Here is a 24,422-nt window from a genome sequence, read left to right as displayed (position 1 = left end):
TTGCTCATGCTAGGAAAGATCTCCACACCCTTATAAGGCATGCTTCGTTCCCCTTTTCAACCGATGTGGGACGGATGTAACACGGATGTTACAGTTTTAATATATATAATTATATATATATATATATATATATATATATATATATATATATATATATATATATATATAATTATATATATATATATATATATAATTATATATATTATATTATATTTACGAGCATAGTCGACTTGTAACTTTAGTTCCGATGACTTGTACATTTATGCTCGACTTATGTCCCAGGTTCCGGTTTTTCGAACGTTACTTCGTACGCTGTAAAATCTTGTACTTTACGTTTCGTAATATGTACCTTTATAATTAAATAGACTTAAATTATCAATAACGATATCACTTGAAATGTAACTTTAACGTTCGAGTGTTTTGGTCATTTGCTTCTTTAAATCATCGTCTCGTTGTTTATTAAAATATATATAATAATATTATTTTAATCAAATCGTTTTATGACTAAGTTAATATCTTATTTTATCACATTGTAATATATATATTTAAAATATAAATTAGTACATATTATATATATTTGAAATTTTTATTTAATAACATAATATTTAGTTTTTCAAAACTAATTAAGTTTCAAAGTTTATTTTAAAATCGTTTAGGTAATAGAAATTATTATATCACCTAACGTTTACGCTCTAGAACCTAATTTTGATATAATTCATTTATGCGCCAATGTTTATTTTAACTTCTCAAACGTCCTAATTGACATAACTAACTATCAATCGAATCAATAAACAAGTGTTACTATCGTTCACTTAATTAATTTGAAATCATATATATATATATATATATATATATATATATATATATATATATATATTCAATATTCATAGACACGTTTTAAATACACGTTGTAAGTTATTTATATATTTAATTCTAAAAATTAATATTCCAATTTACTGTATATATATATATATATATATATATATATATATATATATATACACATGTCCATTAACAAATGGTTGTTCGTGAATTGAAGGGTAAAGTTCAATGAATAATTAAACATATGAAATCATATTAATGTAGCACGATAATTTGTCTATCTGATCGACATCCATTATCTAAGTTATTTATACTACATGTTTTCACTTTTTCATTAAATATTATGAAAGTTAAATAATTTACTTATCAAGAATCACGAGGAAATTATTGTAAAGCATGAATTGGAAATCAAACAGGAATCTCCACTAACCCTTGTCTAGTTCCCGTTAATTGACACATTTGTTCTTACTTGTAAATTATTTTACAATTTTTTGAATAAAACAGATTTCTTAAATCACAGTGGACCTCATAACAGAGACCCGTAATCATATCATAATGTATCTGATAATTCAATCATTTGAGATATCTTTTAATTCCGTCGATAAATATATTAAACATATATTGAAACAAATACGTTCATGCAAAGTGTTATACATTTAATACTTTGTTAATGTTTTCAATTAATATAACTATATATTATATATACATATCTATATGCACATAAATGTTCGTGAATCGTCGAGCACAGTCAAAGGGTAATTGATTACATGAATATAATTCCAAAATTTTTGGGACTCAACATTACGGACTTTGCTTATTGTGTCGAAATCATATAAAGATTAAGTTTAAATTTGATCGAAAATTTTCGAGTCATCACATCCTTCACCCCGGACATGGGTCATGTCCTCCAACCCGGACATGGCCCATGTCCTCAAACCCGGACATAGGTCATGTCCTCAAACCCGAACATAGGTCATGTCCTCCACCTCGGCCAACTCTGACATGGGTCATGTCCTCCACCCCAGACATGGGCCATGTCCTCAACCCCGTACCTGGGCCATGTCCTCCTCCACCCCATACATGGGCCATGTCCTTCACCCCGGACATGGGCCATGTCCTACACCACGGACATGGGTCTTGTCCTCTAAAACGGACATGGTCCATGTCCTCCACCCCAGATCGGCCATGTCCTTCACCCCGGACATGGGCCATGTCCTCCACCCCGAACATGGGCCATGTCCTCCAAATCGGACATGGTATATGTCCTTCATCTCGGACATGGGCCATGTCCTCTAAATCGGACATGGACCATGTCCTTCAACTCGAACATGGGCCATGTAAAACCTCATATTTTCAATTGAGTAACGAGGTTCCAGATGTCGTCGGTAAAAGTGCCACTAAAGCTGAAAAGTGTCATTAAAACTGGGATGCATGTAACTAGGTTAAACAGCAATGGTAGTGATGAATTGGTTGAATTTGAATTACTCTTATATAATAGTGTTTAATATTATTAGGCTTAGTCAAAGATCCTCTGTTTGGATGTGTTTAGTTAATGATTGCATTAAAACTGGATAAAGATTAGCTTTCAGCTAGTAACTTGAGTTGATCTACTTAAGTTTAATAGTATATTTATTTGTTAATCTATTTGCATGTTAATTGATTCTCATCATAAGATTAAAATGATATGTATCATGTGATTGAATTGAACACTAAGAATTGAGATGTTAGCCTTGAACATCACTTGACTAACATATACATTAAGTCCTATCTATTGAATGATATGCAACACTTAGTTTAACCCATTTAGAGATAATTGTTGGTCTATGATTATTATCTTTCTTTGTGTTAATGTAAGTTATGAAACTTGTTTAATATGATTTTCGTAAAAGTTACTTGTTCATGTAACTACTTTATTTCATAATTGTTTATCTTAATCTTTATTCTTTCTTTCTTAATAGTTACTATTTAATTCATTAAGAACGTATCTTCAATTGTCTTTTTCCTAAGAGATAATTTTCCAAATCTTTATAACAACCGAAAACATAAAAATCCATTTCTAGTTCTTTAATAAGAGCTAGACTACATAATAAACCAACTTAAACCGCATCTACGCTCTCTTGGAATGATAACCTAAAATAGTACATCTGATCGGGTATTGTTGCTCGTTAAGGTGTTAAAAGTGAATTAAAAGGTTATATAAAATTAAAAGTTTGAAAGGCAAATTAAGCATTGCACACTTTTGCACATCAACTTTTTGGCACCGCTGCCGGGGAGCGCGGTAAATACGAAAATTGGATATATTTTGGTTATTGATATTTCTTGAAAACAAGTGGTGACAGTTTTCCTTTAGGGGATGAGGTTCCGATTTAAAGGCTCCTGCTTGAACCTAGACGATAACGGTCACTTAAGTATTGAAAGATTCAATAGTCAAATTTATGTTTGATTTTTTGTTGTTATGCGATAAAAGATGGTCTATAATATTTATCTTATTAATATTTATTATTGTATTTATCATTTTAAATTTCATTCAAATATTAAAGTATATCCAAAATATTCTCATAAATCTAGAATTATTAAGAAATAAAGGGATTACATTAAAATTAAATTGTCTCCATAAATTAAAGTCTCAAGTAACGTCTTCTAAAATTTTTCTTTTTATGATTCTAGATCAAATGAATACCCGATCCAAGAACCCCGTCTTAGAGGAAATGTTACCCGATCCCGTTATAATATTTAAACATTCTAAATAACCGAACATTGTTAGGAAACTAAACTTCGATGAAGGAAACTAAACTTCGATACGGATCGGGTGAGTCTATATCCATATTCATATCCATTTAATTTCTAAAATCCATATCCATATCCATATCCATTTAAATATATTTCATCCATCCGTATCCATATCCGTTGGATTTAGCGGATTAATGGATATCCGTTGGATGCTAGGTTTTTCTAAAAATATTCCTATTATGAAATGTAATCATCAAAGTATTGCATCTTCACAATCTTTTTTTTTTTTTTTGGGTAAAGAGTTACCCCGGCGAATATTATTAAAAATAATAAAAGAATGTAACAATGAAGCTCACAGGCTACAGCAGAGCACTGCAACACAAAATAAAAACACGGCAAAAAGCCACAACCAACTACTAGACAATACAATCTATATTTTCGATAACGTAATAATAGTTTATAATGTATATATATAAGGATATGTAAATATATATGTATATATTTAAGTTAATATGTATAGATTTATATGTATATATATGTATTTCGGGTGATAAATGGATATATTCATGGATGATATATTGTATCCATACCCGATTCAAAAATTTTTCACATCATCCATATCAATATCATATCCACCTGTCATCCATTTAGATAATCCATATTCATTTATATGGATCGGATCAGGTGAATATCCGATGAATTGAACATCCGTGGTCTGATGGATATAAGTTAAAATCTCTTAAAAAAGCTCTAAATAACTACTAACCAAACATACCATCCTTTTCACACCAACCCAACACGACGTAATCGTAAATTTTGTTTGATAAACAATAAAAATTAGAGCTTAAAAATAAATTCAAGATTATTAACCTCTTAAAACCAGCATCAATAAAGAAGTATCGCTTATGATAATCGAATAAAATAATATTTATGGTATTAACTAGTGAAATGACCCGTGGAACAACGGGTTTGTTTAAACGAAACAGTGTAATGATATCTTTTAAGTATTAAGTGAACGTAAATGCTAAAGTCATTTAGTTTAATGACCCGTGAAACCACAGAGTCCCACTAAAAAACTCGTCAGCTGGACATTTCATCAAACACCTAAAATGCATAATAAAAGATAATATTGGTTGTCGTATTATTTTAAAAGTGTAAATTAAAATATAAATTTAGAATTGGTTTCCTTCTGCCTAGCTTTTATACCTTATCGTACTCTATTCTAAATAACTAATTAAAATATTTCATAGTTATTTAATTTTAATAATTAAAATAATTATTAATAAAATTTAATAATAATAATTAATTACTAAGATTTAATTTTAATTCAAAATTATTTAAATTAATAATATCACCCATTATGTTTAGATTTTTTTTCTTTTTCTTTTTAACTTTTTCTTAACAAAAGAATTAGCTTAATAATGATATTATCATTATAGGATTTTAATATTAATATATAGATATAGATATAGATAGACTAATTTACATTTTATAATTGAGTCATTTTAAATAAATTAACAACTATAAGCTCCATACTTTATCGAATACGTAGTACTTAAAAAAGAAAAAAGGACTTCAGCCTCAATTTTCGGCTCGGCTAAACACGTTCATATTTAATGTTACTCGTACATGGCAAGTGTAATTATTATAGAAATTACGTTACGAGTAATAACTATTAATCGCACTATTTTATGTCGTAGTGCCCATTTAAAAAATTAGATATGTATCGTTTTATACTAAATTCACTTACGCATTCGCGATTAATCGATTAGGGTTTATATCTGAAACTTTTGGTCAATTTCATTCCCAATTCAAAACCATGGTGGCTGAGGTATCGTTTTCTTCTTTCTAACCTTTTCTATGCTATCTGTCTAAATTTGTACCTAATCAAAGGTGGTTAATTGGTTGATATACTAGGAGACTATTATGATCTGTATAGACAATTCTCAACGGATGAAATCGGATGATCTTAGCTATGAGCTTCAACTTAATTGTGCTCGATCGTATAGCCGTGCTAAACTCAAGGTTATTTCGTTATTTTTTATTTTTTTTATTTTTTAGTTTATAGGTTAACAACTAATTGTGTCTATATGTATGTATAATGTATATATATGTATGCATTTGTTGACTATGAATATATTAAAGATCTTCCTAGCGCAATCCACGATGATAATCTTTCGATTGAAAAAATGATTTTATAATATACTGTATATATATGACCAATTGTTCATTGTTGGTATTGTTCTGTTACAGTCTAATCCGAAGATACTGACACTGACAACGGGTAGTGATTATTTCGCTAATAAGGAGCTTAGTCCTACTAGTGATCTCGACAAAATACTGGATTACCTTAAACGTTTGCAATGTTAGGTTCCTACCCTTGTTTTTAAAATAAATCACCAATTGTAATTGTAGGGTAGGATCTTCTTTTATTCAATTTCACCTTGTTTAGCAGATTCAGGGTTAGGTGGTAACTTGTGCTTTATTAAAGGGATCCTTTTATTCAATGTGTCACTAAAGTCTGTTGAACCAAGTAAGCTAAAAAGGATGCTTTTCTTTGCTGGAGGGTATGTATTTTTATTATTATTATTATTAACATTATATTATTATATTTAAATGTTTCACATTAATAACTGCTTTAATCTATCTACTACATGACTAATAGTAGTTTATATGTTATGTGTGCTATTGCCTGCCGGCCAGTCCTGCTGATCTATGCCAAAGATTTGAATCAGCGGAACGGTATGGAACGATGTTAAAAAAAAAAAAAAAAGTATAGCTGTTGATGTTATCACCTTATGTCGAAATGAACAGCACCTTGGGGATTGGAAGATGGCACTTGATGCATTTGTTGATGCTGCTGATAATAATAACAACAGCCACATTAAACACGTTCAACCTGACTCTTCTACACTTGTTTCTCAAATCCTATCCAGGTTTTTATGAGTATAAATATTTGATATTAGTATTTTACTACATTATCATACGTGCAGCTTGTTTTGTTTACTAGTTTTTTTGAACATGTACTGCCAGCACTCCAGAACTCGTCCCTTTTGCTTTACTGGAACCAGAGGATGATATAAAAGCCAAAGATCCCAAGGGGAAGAATCAAGATGATGATGATGATGATTTTGATGATGTCGATGATGATGATGATGATGATGATGATGATGATGATGATGATGATGATGATGATGATGACGATGCATATGTTTATAAAGGCTACACAATGAGGAATAGAACGTGGTAAACATAACCACCCCTTGGAAGTTGACAACCGATGTAAAGCATCATCACGAGATAATGATAAGCAGGTGAAGTTGGTCAAAAGGTGAAGTTGTCTGCAAAACGACATATCATAATATGAACCTATATATAAGCATATATGTAACTGTTTCTTAGCTAGCTATTAGTTAGTGTGTTAAACTAGCCATTTGTTGTTGCATATTATGAACCTATATTAGAGTGACTAGTTGAATTATGGGTTCGTTTTGGTTAAAAATGCAGAATATTGTATTTCATGAAAACTTACAACCGCTATGGCGGCTTCTGACCCTTTCACTGAGGTATTTCAGTTTATAATCAACTGTTCATATATAAATTGGTTGAAATTCAAAACTCCATGTATAAGACATCAGAGTCACTAAGAAGGTTGTGAGTTGTGACTAGCTAATAGAAATGTTGTACTTAGCTCAGCACAACCTAGTTGTATTCAGATAGCATATGCACACAGGGCCATCATGCTAGTTTTAGAATATAATAATGCACTGCAGCAAATGGGGTGTATTCATTAAACCTACCTATTTGACTGACCTTTTTTAGTTTTAGCCAAATACGCAAGCATACCAAATTCTATCGGGAGATGATCGCAACGGGTGGTTTAGTCCCCCTCGGATGATCCCAATTACTGTTCAAAAAAAAAAAATAATAATAATAATAATCAACAAAACCCAAAATTGGCCCATTCACAAACCAAGGTGTTGAATTGCCACCCTATGTGAATAATAATCCACCAAGAGATCTTGAAAAACACACATCGGTTTGTAATTGTATACATGCTAGCTTGTGTGGTTGTGACTATTTAATAGAACTGAATATATGGTTTTGACCTCTTGCTGACCACCAGCAATACGGTTGCAACATGATGGAGCCTTGTTCTTTGATCTTGTCTCCAAGTTTTCCAGCTTCCCTCGATTTTGTCCGTTTATAGCTAAATAATTAACATCTTCCCAAATGCCATAATTTTCACTTCATCATCTTTTGATACCTGTATACAAAATACAAACGTGATGGATATTTGTTGTCCCAACCATTCTTTTAGTCTCAAGCCTCTTAAAAAAAAAAGGATAATTTAGAACAAACTTTTTTTGTTGTTGATTCTCAAATGTAGTGCTTCTTGTGGACTAGAATTGTCAAGTAATACTGAAACCGAACCTATAGGTATAACCTTTCGCTCAATACTATAGCTAAGTATCGAAACAAGCAACTATCACCATAATGAAATTGTCAACCGCTTTTAAGGGGTGTCATCCGCGTCTAGTTAAATATTCAACTTTATTAATTTAATTCACCATTTATTAAAATGCATAAATGTATAAATGTATATAAATGTATTGTACACTTTAACAACCATAACAAGTATGTATGATAAATTAATACACAGTAAACGCACTCCCAATGCTACCTTTACAAAAATCCAATATTTTTTTCATACTGTATTTTTTTAAATATAAAAGTAAACTACGAAATGTTAATGCATGAATGATTAATTTCTTGTATTTCACCCAAATGCCCAAGTTAAAACAAATTCTCATATGTATCGTTTCTATTTAAACAAAATTACATTTACGCATTTATATGCAGACGACCAATTTCATCTCATTCGCAATTAATCGATTAGGGTTAATATCGTTTCGTCAATTTCATTCCCAATTCAAAACCATGGTGGCCGAGGTATCGTTTTCTTCTTTCTTTTTCTATGCGACTATGCTATTTCTCGAAATATTTATCTAATCATACGTGGTTGATTGGTTAATATCGTAGGAGACTATTTTGATATGTATCGACAATTCTCAATGGATGAAATCACATGTTCTTAGCTATGCTCTTCAACTTAATTGTGCTCGATCGTATTGCCGAGCTAAACTCAAGGTTATTTCTCATTTCTTTATCTTTTGAAGTTTATAGGTTAACAAGTGATTGTATCTATATGTATATATGTATATGTATATGACCAATGACCAACTGTTGGAATTGTTCAGTTACAGTCTAATCCGAAGAATGCTATAGGCATACTGACACTGACACTGGATATCGATAATCTTGCTGATAAATGGCTTAGACCTACTAGTGATGTTGATAAAATCCTGTCCTACCTTAAAACTTTGCAATGTTAGCTTCCTACTCTTATTTTTATATTATCTCTCCAATTGTAATTGTAGGGTAGGATCATTTTTTATTCAATTTCACCTTGTTTATCAGATTCAGGATTACAGGGTGACTTGTGCTTTGCGAAAGGGATCCTTTTAATCCAAAATCATTTGACACTAAAGTCTATTAAGCTAAAAAGGATGCTTTTCTTTGCTCGAGGGTATGTATTTTGTTTTTATTTTATTATTATGATTAAATTAAAATTAAATGTTTCACATTAATTACTGCTGTTATGTACCAGTCCTGCGGATCTATGCCAAGAGATTGAATCAGCGGAGTGGTATGGGAAAAGGTTAAAGGAAAATGGTGTAGCTGTTGATGTTGTCACCTTCTATCGAAATGAACAGCACCTTTGGGATTGGAAGATGGCGCTTGATGTGTGTGTTGCTGCTGCTAATAATAATAACAACAGCCACATTAAACACGTTCAGCCAGACTCTTCTACACTTGTTTCTCATGTCTTATCAAGGTTTTTATCAATAATTATATATTTGATATTAGTATATTAGTGTGTTTTGATTACTAGTTCTTGTGAACATCTAATGCCAGCACTCCAGAAATCATCCCTTTTGCTTTACTGGAAGAAGAGGATAATAAAAAACCCAAAGATCCCAAGTGGATGACGAATGTTGATGATGATGATGATGATGTTGTTGATGATGATGAGAATGACGATGATGATGACGGTGATCATGCATATGTTTATAAAGGCGACACAATAAGGAATAGAACGTGGTAAACATAACCACCCCCTGGAACTTGACAACAGATGTAAAGCATCATCACGAGCTAATAATAAGGTGAAGTTGGGCCAAAAGGTGAAGTTGTCTACAAAACGATAGAAAATAATATGAACTTATAGGCACATATTTGTGGTTGTTTGTTCGCTAGCTATTGGTTAGTGTGTTAATAATTGGACTACTTGGGTTGATGATCATGGATGTTTTCAGGCTCTGGAAGATGGTTATGGTTATCGTTTAAGATTATGCATGTTATCTTGAAATATGGTCTCAATTTGTAGATATTTTAGTTTTGGGAACGATTGAAATAACCGTACAAGTTAACTGCTTGAAGATTCGAATCAGTTAATGTATCAACCCCAAAACTGAACACTGTGAAATATGATATATGATTATTCTGATCAAAATTCACTTATATTATTAATATTAATTTATAAATTTATAATATAATATTGAACAACAGTATTAAAACCATTCAATCTTGAAAAATAAAGTTATCTTTTACCTATAATATGAGAAAGATGATGTGAAATTAAAAGTGTAATCTAATAAGGGAAATTTTGTATCTTGTTTTCATTGTTTGTTCTTAAATTATTTTAGAGTTTATTTAAAACATGGAAACAATTGAATCATAATAGTCGTAAAGAAGGAGTTGCATTTAATTGGCTAGATCTATCTCTCAATTGCATGTCATGTGTTCGAGAAGGCCCCTCAGTTCCTCGGTAGCACCTCGAGATGTATTTTATTGTCTTACACGAGACTTGGGATATTACCCACTCCATGGCATGACACTTCGCTCATCTATTCCGCATGTCCAGACGCGACGCCTTTTCTCATTATTATCATCTACCACCCTTTCTTTCCTCCCCACTATTCACACAACTTAGTATGTAGTAACTTAATACAGTGTTTATGCCTTTCAATTTTAATATTTCCTATCTTGCTGATTGCGTACAATGTTGGAAATTTAGTGTAATTGAGGGATTTAATCTACACTTGTAAACGGGTTTGGAGGTACGGAGTGTACACCCATTAAGTGATAGATTGCCCGGACCCGAAAGTGGTTTTCCATTATCACAAATTTGAGTGATTACGGAAGTATTATTCCTGCACTAGGTGAAACATCTCCATCGTGGAAATAAAACAAACAACTTTATGTAAAGGATTTGTTTTAGATTTGAAAACGATTTCCTATATTTGGTTGTTGGAAATAAAACAAACAACTTTATGTAAAGGATTTGTTTTAGATTTGAAAACGATTTCCTTGATTTGGTTGTTGGAAATAAAACAAACAACTTTATGTAAAGGGTTTGTTTAGATTTGAAAACGATTTCCTTGATTTGGTTGTTGGAAATAAAACAAACAACTTTATGTAAAGGATTTGTTTTAGCTTTGAAAACGAAATTAGTTAGTGAAACATCTACATCGTGGAATAATACTTATTTTTGGGTGCCTATAAATAAGGACTATCATTTATGAGAATAAGATATACGAAAAACACCTTAATACTCTTATGCAAAAGAGTTCTTGTTTACTGCCAATAACAAGAACTAATCTCTGTCTTATCCCAAAGTGATATTCGTGTAACCCAGGCAATAAGGGTCGAATAATTACTTTCGGAAAGTGATACCACGATTCAGTGATTTATCCGGCTATCGATTATTTTACCCTACACGAAATTTCAATAAAACCTCCAACAATCGAAAGTAATTATTCGTTATAATCGATGGCGGCTACGATGAAACACATGATGGCGAATTTCTCCAAACTTGATAAGTTTGAGGGAATTGATTTTAGGAGATGGCAAAAGAAGATGCACTTCTTTCTGAGCAGCATGAGTGTGGTGTACGTACTCAGCACACCAATTCCTGAAGATCATGGTGATGATGCCACTATTGAACAAATTCGGAAAAGGTGCAAGTGGGAGAACGATGACTACATTGCTAGAGGTTTAATCCTCAATGGTATGGCTGATTCCCTTTTTGATATTTACCTAAATGTTGAATCTTCTAAAGAACTATGGGACTGTTTAGAAACCAAGTATATGTCTGAGGATGCTTCTAGTAAAAAGTTCCTTGTGAGTAATTTTAATAATTACAAGATGGTCGATTCTAGACCGGTCTTGGAACAATACAATGAGCTCATTCGTATACTTGGTCAATTCACACAACATAAGATGAACATGGATGAGTCTATTCAAGTCTCAAGCATAATTGATAAACTACCTCCATCTTGGAAAGAATTTAAACATTCTTTGAAACATAAGAAGGAGGAGTTAACTCTTGTTGAGTTGGGTAGTCATCTGCGTATTGAGGAATCCCTCAGGTTGCAGGATAATGACAAGCCAAAGAGCAACGAAGTTGCTGGTACGTCTGTTGTCAATATGGTGGAACATAAAAGTTCACTAGTAATAATGACAAAAAGGGCAAACGTAAACATCAAGGTTATAACAAGGCTAATCCGAACAAGAAGTCTAAATTGACTTGTTGGAAGTGTGGTAAAACTGGACACATGAAAAAGGATTGCAAGGTTATTTTTGGTAATAATAATGCCAAAGGATCTAGCACAAGCGGTTCGGGAAATGGTTTAAACAACCACAACTCGAAAGGTCAGAATATATTTAATAATTCAAATGAGAATTATTATGTTTCATATATATCTGAGGCTTATTTTGTGCAGGATGATGATGTCGCGTGGTGGGTTGACTCGGGAGCCACCACCCATGTATGCAAGGATAAATTTTGGTTTAAGACTTACGAGTCCGTGACTGATGGATCAATTCTTCATATGGGAAATGAGTCAACAGCCTCTGTTCATGGACGTGGAAGTGTGGATTTGTGTTTTAGTTCTGGAAAAACTATTTGTTTGTTTGATGTTTTGCATGTACCACAAATAAGAAAAAATTTGGTTTCCAGTAGTGTGTTAAATTATTGTGGTTATAAACAAGTGATTGAATCTGATAAGTTTGTTTTGTCAAAACATGGTATGTTTGTTGGTTTTGGTTATTTATGCAATAGAATGTTTAGACTTAACATTAATCACTTGAATGTTAATTTTGCTTTTATATCTACTTCTAGCATAAATAATTCTACACTTTGGCATGCTAGACTAGGACATATACACTTTAAAAGAATACAAGATATGTCTAAAGATGGATTAATACCGGTTTTTGACATGAACAATGAAAAGTGTAAAACGTGTATGTTAACAAAGATCACTAAGAAACCATTTCAAAATGTACATCGTGATACTGAAATTTTAGAATTAATACATAGTGATTTATGTGATTTGCATGCTACTCCTACTTTAGGGAACAAGAAATATTTTGTGACTTTTATTGATGATGCTTCTAGATTTTGCTATGTTTATTTGTTACATACTAAGGATGAAGCATTAGATAAATTTAAAATATTTAAAACTGAAGTAGAATTACAACAAAAGGCTTTGATTAAAAGACTTAGAACAGATAGGGGAGGTGAATACATTGACCAATCGTATTTCCAATCCGTTGGTATTATCCATGAGACCACAGCTCCTTATACTCCACAACAAAATGGTATATCTGAAAGGAAGAATACGGTCCTTAAGGAAATGGTTAATTCCATGTTATCCTATTCGGGTTTAAGTGAAGGATTTTGGGGGGAAGCTATGTTAACAGCTTGTTATTTGCTTAATAGAGTTCCTAACAAAAAAAACAAGATTACACCTTATGAACTTTGGAATATAAGGAAACCTAACTTGAATTATCTTCGGGTATGGGGCTGTAGGGCGGTTGTAAGCTACCTGATCCCAAGAAGAAAAGTTTAGGTGAAAGAGGTATAGATTGCATATTTGTTGGATATGTTGAACATTCCAAGGCATATAGGTTCTATGTAATAGAGCCTAATGAGTTTGTCTCAATCAATTCTGTGATTGATTCAAGGGATGCAATCTTTGATGAAAATCGATTTTCATCTATACCTAGACCAAAGGATATGATTCCAAGTAACAATGGAATCAATAAGGATTGTAATGATGAAGTCTCTGAAAAGGCTGTTGATCAGTCACTTGAGCTTCGAAAAAGCAAAAGAAAAAGGAAACCTAAATCATTTGGACCAGATTTTCAACTATACTTAGTTGAAGGTTCTAGGGATGATGTTTCTACCCAATATTCGTATTGTTTCAATGTTGATGATGATCCTAAAACATATGATGAAGCAATGAGGTCTCAGGATGTTGCATTCTGGAAAGAGGCAATTAATGATGAGATAGATTCTATCATGGGCAATAACACTTGGGTGTTAGCTGATCTACCTCCTGGTTGCAAACCATTGGGTTGCAAATGGATTTTCAAAAAGAAGATGAAGGTGGATGGAACTATTGAAAAGTTCAAGGCAAGGTTAGTCATTCAAGGCTTTAGACAAAAGTCTGGAATTGACTATTTTGATACTTATGCTCCCGTTGTGACAACCCGGAAATTTCCAATCAAATTTAAACTTTATCTTTATATTATTCCGACACGATAAGCAAAGTTTGTTAAGTTAAATCTCAAGAATTTTAAACTGTGTTCATACATTCATTATAACCTCGACCAAATTCCGACGATTCATGAACCGTTATATATAAATAGATATGTATATATATGTATATATATGTATATATATATATATATATATATATATATATATATATATATATATATATATATATATATATATATATATATATATATATATGTATTATAACTTAAGAATATTAATAAAGTATTAAACGTATATTACTTTACACGAACACATTTGTTTCAATATGTTTATCGATGGAATTAGAAGATAATATCAAATGATTGATTTATCAGATACATTGTGATATGATTACGGGTCTATGTTATGAGGTCCACTGTGATTTAAGAAATCTATTCTTTTTGACAACATTCGAAAAATGGTAAAGTGATTTATAAGTAAGAACGTGGAGTGTAAATAACTTAGATGTTGGATATCGACAAGTTAAGTAACTCGACATTTTTCATACGTTTATTTAACCTTTGGACTTTATCCCATGCTTCACCAACAGACCGTAATTTAAAAACTTGAAACCTATTATGAATATATATGATTCTACTTTTCTAAAACGTTTTATGATATAACGATTTCCATTATTTTAACCTTTTAACTAAATGATTCTTAAATATATTTAGTTTTGGAAAACAAAATTATCATATTTATTTGATTTATTTTCAAACGTACAAAAACGTTTTTAGTTTAAAAAGAACTTTATTATTAAAACGTATATAACTTTTATAAATATCTAGAACCACTTTTGACAACTCATTACTTAACCAGTATGATAAAGATAACGATATTTATATTTTATTTTATTAAATATAAATAATGATTTAAATTAATTTTATATATATTTATACGCGTATTATACGTACATAGTTTTATACTTTTACTATACTTTAACTTTACCTTTACTTTAATTTTACTTTACTTTTACTTTAATAATTTACTTTAATAAGTCATACTTTAATAATTCACTTTAATAATTCATACTTTAATAATTCACTTTAATAATTCATACTTTAATAATTCACTTTAATAATTCATACTTTAATAATTCACTTTAATAATTCATACTTTAATAATTCACTTTAATAATTCAAAAATCTATTATAAATAGAATTCAATAGGTTTCATTATTTCATAGAAACTTGAAATATATTTCTCTAAACTCTCTCAATCGACTTACATATATATATTTACTCAGTATTATTTCAAGATATTATTAGTATACATAAAATACTACGACGAGGTCATGAGCGTATTATTTCAAAATGGATTTTTCGAGCGGGATAGAGCTAAGGAAAACGTGGGTTATAGCTATGGAGGTGATGGGTATGGTTCATGGGTATGCTTGTGAGGTCAATCTAGTGTTTATCGTCTCCGTTGCGTCTACGTACCTTTCCTGCAATATTGAATCTCAATATTGATACGTGAGTACTCGTAAATTATTTTTACATATTAATAGTGTATCCCTGACTAGTGCTCGAGAATATAGGATTATGCATGCTTGTACTTTTGATATTGCCCTTAGATAGGTTATGTTGAATCCTGAATTAGTTACACTTGCGGTTGAGATAAGGTATAAGATATGCATGTCCTTGAAAGGCTAGCGAAAAATTGAGAACTTTTCATTTAGATATCGAATGGGTTCGATGAACGGATTAGAAGTTATAGTCAATTAAATTTTTATAAAAATGATTATTATTATCGTCGTTATTATCGTCGTTCTAGTTTTATCTTATTATTATCATTATTAATAAAAGGAATTATCATTAAAAATTGTTATTTTTATTATTATTACTATTGTTATCATCGTTAAAGTTATTATTATTATTATTATTATTATTATTATTATTATTATTATTATTATTATTATTATTATTATTATTATTATTATTATTATTATTATTATTATTATTATTATTATTATTATCTTATTATTATTATTATTATTATTATTATTATTATTATCATTATTAATATATATATCACTATTTAAAAATGGTTATGGTTATTGTTATTATTATTATTATTATCATTAAAATAGTTATTAGTATTATTAATAATATCATAGTAATTATCATTATTAGTATTATTGTAATTAAAACTAATATTAGTAACACCTAATTCTTTTTAGTATTATTATTATTAGTATTATAAACACAATATAAAAGACGATTAAAAGCTATTAAATGAAACGATTAGGAAATAATGAGTATGAGTATCATGATGAAATTAAAATATTATAAGATATTGATCTAGATAAAATTATCATTCTTATTATTTTTATCATTATTATTATTATTAAAACTATCATTAGTATTAAAACTATCATTTTAACAAAAAATATCATTTTAATAGAAATGTCATTGTTATTATAAAATATCATTATTATTATCATTTTAAATAGAATTATTATTTTAAAGTTAATATTAAAAAGTATCATAAATATTAAAGTTATCATAATTAGAATTATCGTTTTATTATAATATCATTATTAGTAAATATAAATATTGATATTTTTAAAAGAATAATAATAATTATTATTGCAAAATAATACAACTTTTACTTATTATTATTATCAATGTTATTTTATCAAATAAATATGTAATACAAATAATATAATTACCTTAATAAAACTTATCATAATATTTTTTTTAAATTAACTTTATAAATTTTATTACTTAAGATATATAAAAGTATATTTTTATATAAAATTTTATTTATTAATAAATGAATTATATTATTTACTCTATTAAATCTTTTAAAAATATTTAAAAATATAAAACGACGATATTTAAACTATATAATAATCATGTATAAATTTTGGAAATCATTTTGAGTCAAATTAACTTTTGTTGATCTTTGCATATTAGTCTCGAGCATTAGGATTGTGGTACACTATGACTTGACCTAATTTGTTAGACAAATATTGACCAGCACATATATATACATAATTAATTTAGGTTCGTGAATCCGAGGCCAACCTTGCACTTGTTCAATGACGTTATATGTATTTTTACTACGAAATACAGTATGGTGAGTTTCATTTACCTTTTTACCCTTTATATTTTTGGGCTGAGAATACATGCGCAATTTTTATAAATGTTTTACGAAATAGACACAAGTATCGAAACTACATTATATGGTTGAATTATCGAAATCGAATATGCCCCTTTTTATTAAGTCTGATAATTTAAGAATTAGGGAACTGACACCCTAATTGACGCGAATCCTAAAGATAGATCTATTGGGCCTAACAAACCCCATCCAAAGTACCGGATGCTTTAGTACTTCGAAATTTATATCATGTCCGAAGGAGGATCCCGGAATGATGGGGATATTCTTATATGCATATTGTTAATGTCGGTTACCAGGTGTTCAATCCATATGAATGATTATTTTTGTCTCTATGCATGGGACGTATATTTATGAGAACTGGAAATGAAATTCTTGTGGTCTATTAAAATGATGGAAATGAATGATTATGATAAACTAATGAACTCACCAACCTTTTGGTTGACACTTTAAAGCATGTTTATTCTCAGGTATAAAAGAAATCTTCCGCTGTGCATTTGCTTGTTTTAAAGATATTACTTGGAGTATTTCATGGCATATTTCGAAGAACGTTGCATTCGAGTCATTGAGTTCATCAAAGATTACTATTAAGTTAATTTATAATTGGATAGTGGATATTATGAAATGGTATGCATGCCTGTCAATTTTCGATGTAAAGAAAGTTTGTGTTTTAAAAACGAATGCAATGTTTGTAATATGTATCATATAGAGGTCAAATACCTCGCGATGTAATCAACTATTGTGAATCGTTTATAATGTATATGAACGGGTCCTTTCAGTTGGTATCAGAGCGGTGGTCTTAGCGAACAAGGTCTGCATTAGTGTGTCTAACTGATAAGTCGTTAGGATGCATTAGTGAGTCTGGACTTCGACCGTGTCTGCATGTCAAAAGTTTTGCTTATCATTTCTAGTCGGAAATCATCTGCTTATCATCCTTAGGAAATTACCTACTTATCATTATTAGTCTAGACACGTCTTGCTACATTAATTGCATGAGTAGTGTATAGACAAAATTCATATCTTAGCGTATCTGCTAAATCATATCTTATCGTATCTATTACTGTAAACTTTGCCTGACATATTCCGTAAATTCCTCCGTAATCTACGAAATCTTTTGATCTATATACATATATGGATATCCTATGTAAATAGAATACCACCCGATAGCCGGAAAATCATTTTATTTCGAAAAATCCTTTATCCAATCGTACGAAATGGAAGTTGTCATCAGTTCAAGTCACTCGGATTCTGAAATGGAATCTCACTCAAGCTTCGAAAGCAGTGTGACCGGAATGGATCAACCAATCAGTCATCATCTATTCTGGATGAATTGGGGATGGGTTCGTAGTCTCCTCAATCATTGGAGACAAGAAGAAGGCGATCCTTTCCATCCACCACATTGCCCTCTTGACGAAGAACCTGAAGCACTTACCGGCGAACCTGTCCGAAACACCATTTTCTCTCTCATTTCCAGAGTATCTCGTCACGATTATATACTCCATCAAATTCTAGATTTTATTTATCCGCTCGTCCGAACCGACAATCACCAAGGTGTAATAGAAGAAGTCAACGAGCTTCACGCTCGGGTAGTGGCTTTGGAGAATATGGTGCAAAAATTACAAACACCAGCAGCAGCACCAGCAGCATAACCAGTACCACCATCATCAACGCCAACAGTACCATTACCACCTCCAACCACAACCGCGTCGTAAACCTCAACTTCACAATCTGTCCCACGAGCATCAACGTCATACGCACCATAGATATCAAGGAATACCAGCAACAATAACTGACGATGTATTAATTCATAACTTCATTGGAGAAACATTCCACTGAGATTATGTAATCTCTAAAGTCTTAGAGATTATCTAATCTAGCCCTAACCATAAATCAGTTAAGCGAAACAAAATGATAGAAGGAAGAGTAGAAACCCTGACAAAAATGGTGTGTGATTAACAAGCTAAACTTGTTTTACCAACAGCATCAACAGTACCGTCAGCGTCACCAGCATCGTCAGTACAGTCAACATCAGAATCAACAACACCTATAACATCACAAACTCCGTCAGTTCAAGAATCACTGTGGACATCATTACGAATCAATAACGCGTATATTGTATCAAGGAGTTATGAAGAGTTAACTCATTCCCTCTGAAGAAATTATATGTATATTTTATATATACATATTTTGAAATAAAAATAAATCTTTCCGTGCTAAGCTATTGTGTGTGAATCTTAACTACTCGGTTAATTCATCTTACAAATATGCAATAATGTACGTCCTTCACCCGCAACTTAACCATCGTTAACTACAATCTCTGTCTCAATTCAACAAATTCCAATTCATAATAAATCAAGTATATATTTGATTTTACACTTTCATCATCGATGTAACCGAAACTTCTCAGATACCATCACTCGTACTTTGCGAAGTTCACAAGAATTTAACAAAAATCAACATCACGCCTCAACAAATAACGAAGTATTGATTCGTAATTTCAATATTATTGAAGAAATACTTATGTAATCTCTAAAGCCTTCAAGGGATTATTCAATTCTAGTTTCAACCGTAAATAGAATGAGTTTAATTTAGTATTAACTCATTAAAATTTATGTTATGTCTGAGGAGAATATATACATATATATTTTCACAAAGACTGTAATAAAATTCTTATATACAAAATATTAATTGTGAAATTTCTTAACGGGTAGGTAATACCCGAGAGATATATATATTCACAATTAATATGTTACATTCTTTGAATCTGATCAAGCAAATTATCAACTATACTTCCTACTTTCACAATAATATACATTCTTTCATAGAGATCAAAACAACCATACTCATTCAAATCCAATTACAAATTTTGATTTTGAAACCTCAGAATTCAATTCGAGATATAACCGGTATCATCACTTTTAGATTCCTACATCTTTCAAAGCTATACTTTGACTTCAAAACTGTGTTAGAACATCAAATGTATATTAACGATTACAATCTGTGTTCAAACCCTTCGAAAATATCTGAAGACACTTCAAATAATGAGCAATCGAGATGATGATCCAACCACATATTACCCACAGTTAGGTACTTAAAAAGCACTCGAAACCAAAGTCATAATTCCACACATATCTGTGTCAAATTCTTTGGCATTTATTAGCAAAAATAACTTTGCAATTCCTTTTCAAAGTAGCCAATTTTGTCACAGCTCCAGCAAGTCAACTTTGACTTTTCAGTCAGACTAACCTTATTATAACCTTAAGATATACACCATCGTTACCAGGGAACCTTTTACATTCCACCACATTATTAGCAGATGTACCAACAACTTCATTACCCTTTGACTTTAACCTCTCCAAAAAGTCATTATAGTTATTCATTGAAACCCCACCATTTACTCATTCGCATCTTGTAACAAGAATTGCCATACGAATCATCGGGAATTAGCAATCATTAATTTGAAATCTCGCAGCATGTCTACGCCAACAGTTATATGTGTACGTACAACGTCTATCTCCTGGACTTACATACTTTGAATGTGAAGTTTCTGAAAAACACCTTGAACTGTGAACTAGTTCTTGAAATGCTGACTAAGCAGCAACAACTGTAAACGATCTTAACAGTAAAAAGTTTGATGATAAAGAATAGTGTATTGGCAAAGCTCAGAAAAAGAGAAGTTTTGGAACTGGAAAAAGGATTGAGCAAAGTATGAAAGAGGCTGTGGACAAATCACAAGGGCGAAACGTGCCTTCAAAGAATCTAAATGATTCAGTACCTGCTGAAGTCATTAAAGGAATACCTTGCTCTTGACTCTAAACCCCTGTGGATAATATTCTTCATCATCCTCTGATATTAGAAATTCTAAGATATCATCATATCTTTCATTATAAATATCCTCCATATTTCTGAAGATATTTTCTTAATTATTCTTATCCGAAATCATTTACCTCTTCGCGCTATCTGTATTACATCATAAAAGAAACTATTTTAGTTTCTAAATTCTGAAACATTCGAGTTTAAAATAGGAATATTTTTTTTTTTTGAAGTAGTGCTGGGAGCTGAAGCATGAGTTAGTATAATATAATGACACTTGATCAACGTGATTATATTACAGTAATTCATGCTGAGTTTCTAAATGGAACGTGATGATTCACAGATCATAACATCATCATGTGCCATGTTACACGACTCCTATATTCTATTTAATCTCTAAAATATCAAGAAAATATTTCTTGATGATTCGGTCTTTTCTAGGGTATTCTGGTAATTTAACAAATCAAGATCGTGCCATTACAATTTCCTTCTTAGAACATTAACTATGTTCATTCAGAAATTCATATCTACGAATTCTGGACCATTACATACCGTGCTTAATCTCAAGAAGAGGAAACGAAAGAATGAAGCTCCGAAATAGAAATAGGAGTATAAATCGCAGCAAATAGAAGGGAGCATTAACTGTGGATGACAATAATTATAGAAGACAGAAGCAGGGACTTCGAAATATAAAGGAGGATATAAAGCCCAACGACGACCCAGAAATTATAAACCATATATATCGATGCATATAGCAATATAAAGACATGGGAGAACTAAAAACACTATAAAACTAAGAGTATAGTAAAAGTAAATAGATTCTTCCGGTGGCAGATGAAAGAAAAGAATGACAGATATGAAAGTTAGGAGTATATCAAGAATCAGAACTGGATGGAGCATATTAGTGAATAAAAGGTGTGAGTTGTGGAAATAAGGAAACGAAGGGGGTGGATATATAGTAAAATATCCGACAGAGCAATCAAAACATATTATCGCATTTAATCAAAGCTAATCTTAACTTCCTTAATTTTCGAAGAACCAAATCTTATTACGAAGATTTTCTATAAATTCCTTGAATTTCGAAAATCAACCGTGACTATGTCATTGGTTAAAAAGAACGTGCATTTACTCATTTCATTCTTTTGTGATAACTTCACTCGTACCCTTCACAAAAATCAAATTGCTTTATCTATATTATTTGATGATAATAAAACTCTAATTTTCAACTCGTATACATCATGAAAACATACTTATTGTCAGCCATGACCATTCCATTCAAATTTCGGGACGAAATTTCTTTAACGGGTAGGTACTGTGACAACCCGGAAATTTCCAATCAAATTTAAACTTTATCTTTATATTATTCTGACACGATAAGCAAAGTTTGTTAAGTTAAATCTCAAGAATTTTAAACTGTGTTCATACATTCATTATAACCTCGACCAAATTCCGATGATTCATGAACCGTTATATATAAATAGATATGTATATATATATATATATATATATATATATATATATATATATATATATATATATATGTATTATAACTTGAGAATATTAATAAAGTATTAAACGTATATTACTTTACACGAACACATTTGTTTCAATATGTTTATCGATGGAATTAGAAGATAATATCAAATGATTGATTTATCAGATACATTGTGATATGATTACGGGTCTATGTTATGAGGTCCACTGTGATTTAAGAAATCTATTCTTTTTGACAACATTCGGAAAATGGTAAAGTGATTTATAAGTAAGAACGTGGAGTGTAAATAACTTAGATGTTGAATATCGACAAGTTAAGTAACTCGACATTTTTCATACGTTTATTTAACCTTTGGACTTTATCCCATGCTTCACCAACAGACCGTAATTTAAAAACTTGAAACCTATTATGAATATATATGATTCTACTTTTCTAAAACGTTTTATGATATAACGATTTCCATTATTTTAACCTTTTAACAAAATGATTCTTAAATATATTTAGTTTTGGAAAACAAAATTATCATATTTATTTGATTTATTTTCAAACGTACAAAAACGTTTTTAGTTTAAAAAGAACTTTATTATTAAAACGTATATAACTTTTATAAATATCTAGAACCACTTTCGACAACTCATTACTTAACCAGTATGATAAAGATAACGATATTTATATTTTATTTTATTAAATATAAATAATGATTTAAATTAATTTTATATATATTTATACGCGTATTATACGTACATAGTTTTATACTTTTACTATACTTTAACTTTACCTTTACTTTACTTTAACTTTAATAATTTACTTTAATAAGTCATACTTTAATAATTCACTTTAATAATTCATACTTTAATAATTCACTTTAATAATTCATACTTTAATAATTCACTTTAATAATTCATACTTTAATAATTCACTTTAATAATTCATACTTTAATAATTCAAAAATCTATTATAAATAGAATTCAATAGGTTTCATTATTTTATAGAAACTTGAAATATATTTCTCTAAACTCTCTCAATCGACTTACATATATATATTTACTCAGTATTATTTCAAGATATTATTAGTATACATAAAATACTACGACGAGGTCATGAGCGTATTATTTCAAAATGGATTTTTCGAGCGGGATAGAGCTAAGGAAAACATGGGTTATAGCTATGGAGGTGATGGGTATGGTTCATGGGTATGCTTGTGAGGTCAATCTATTGTTTATCGTCTCCGTTGCGTCTACGTACCTTTCCTGCAATATTGAATCTCAATATTGATACGTGAGTACTCGTAAATTATTTTTACATATTAATAGTGTATCCCTGACTAGTGCTCGAGAATATAGGATTATGCATGCTTGTACTTTTGATATTGCCCTTAGATAGGTTATGTTGAATCCTGAATTAGTTACACTTGCGGTTGAGATAAGGTATAAGATATGCATGTCCTTGGAAGGCTAGCGAAAAATTGAGAACTTTTCATTTAGATATCGAATGGGTTCGATGAACGGATTAGAAGTTATAGTCAATTAAATTTTTATAAAAATGATTATTATTATCGTCGTTATTATCGTCGTTCTAGTTTTATCTTATTATTATCATTATTAATAAAAGGAATTATCATTAAAAATTGTTATTTTTATTATTATTACTATTGTTATCATCGTTAAAGTTATAATTAGTATTATTATTATTATTATTATTATTATTATTATTATTATTATTATTATTATTATTATTATTATTATTATTATCTTATTATTATTATTATTATTA

The 24,422-nt window shown here is 30.3% G+C and overlaps 2 protein-coding genes across 2 annotated transcripts; both read left to right on the top strand.

Moving 5' to 3' along the window:
• The first annotated feature begins 5,371 nt into the window (after positions 1-5,371).
• On the top strand, positions 5,372-6,498 carry LOC139859073 (26S proteasome non-ATPase regulatory subunit 4 homolog). The gene is made up of 5 exons (XM_071847891.1): positions 5,372-5,383; positions 5,470-5,577; positions 5,806-5,917; positions 6,008-6,123; positions 6,367-6,498. The coding sequence occupies exons 1-5, from the start codon at positions 5,372-5,374 to the stop codon at positions 6,496-6,498; spliced, it is 480 nt and encodes a 159-aa protein (XP_071703992.1).
• Positions 6,499-7,091: 593 nt separating this feature from the next.
• LOC139859072 (26S proteasome non-ATPase regulatory subunit 4 homolog) lies at positions 7,092-9,824 on the top strand. The gene is made up of 6 exons (XM_071847890.1): positions 7,092-7,118; positions 8,596-8,703; positions 8,820-8,943; positions 9,034-9,142; positions 9,224-9,451; positions 9,752-9,824. Exons 1-6 carry the CDS (start codon positions 7,092-7,094, stop codon positions 9,822-9,824), a joined length of 669 nt encoding a protein of 222 aa, XP_071703991.1.
• The last annotated feature ends 14,598 nt before the right edge of the window (positions 9,825-24,422 follow it).

Source organism: Rutidosis leptorrhynchoides, chromosome 7, assembly GCF_046630445.1.
Source record: "Rutidosis leptorrhynchoides isolate AG116_Rl617_1_P2 chromosome 7, CSIRO_AGI_Rlap_v1, whole genome shotgun sequence".
Classification (NCBI taxonomy): Eukaryota; Viridiplantae; Streptophyta; class Magnoliopsida; order Asterales; family Asteraceae; genus Rutidosis; species Rutidosis leptorrhynchoides.
This window is presented reverse-complemented; position numbering and strand designations above follow the sequence as displayed.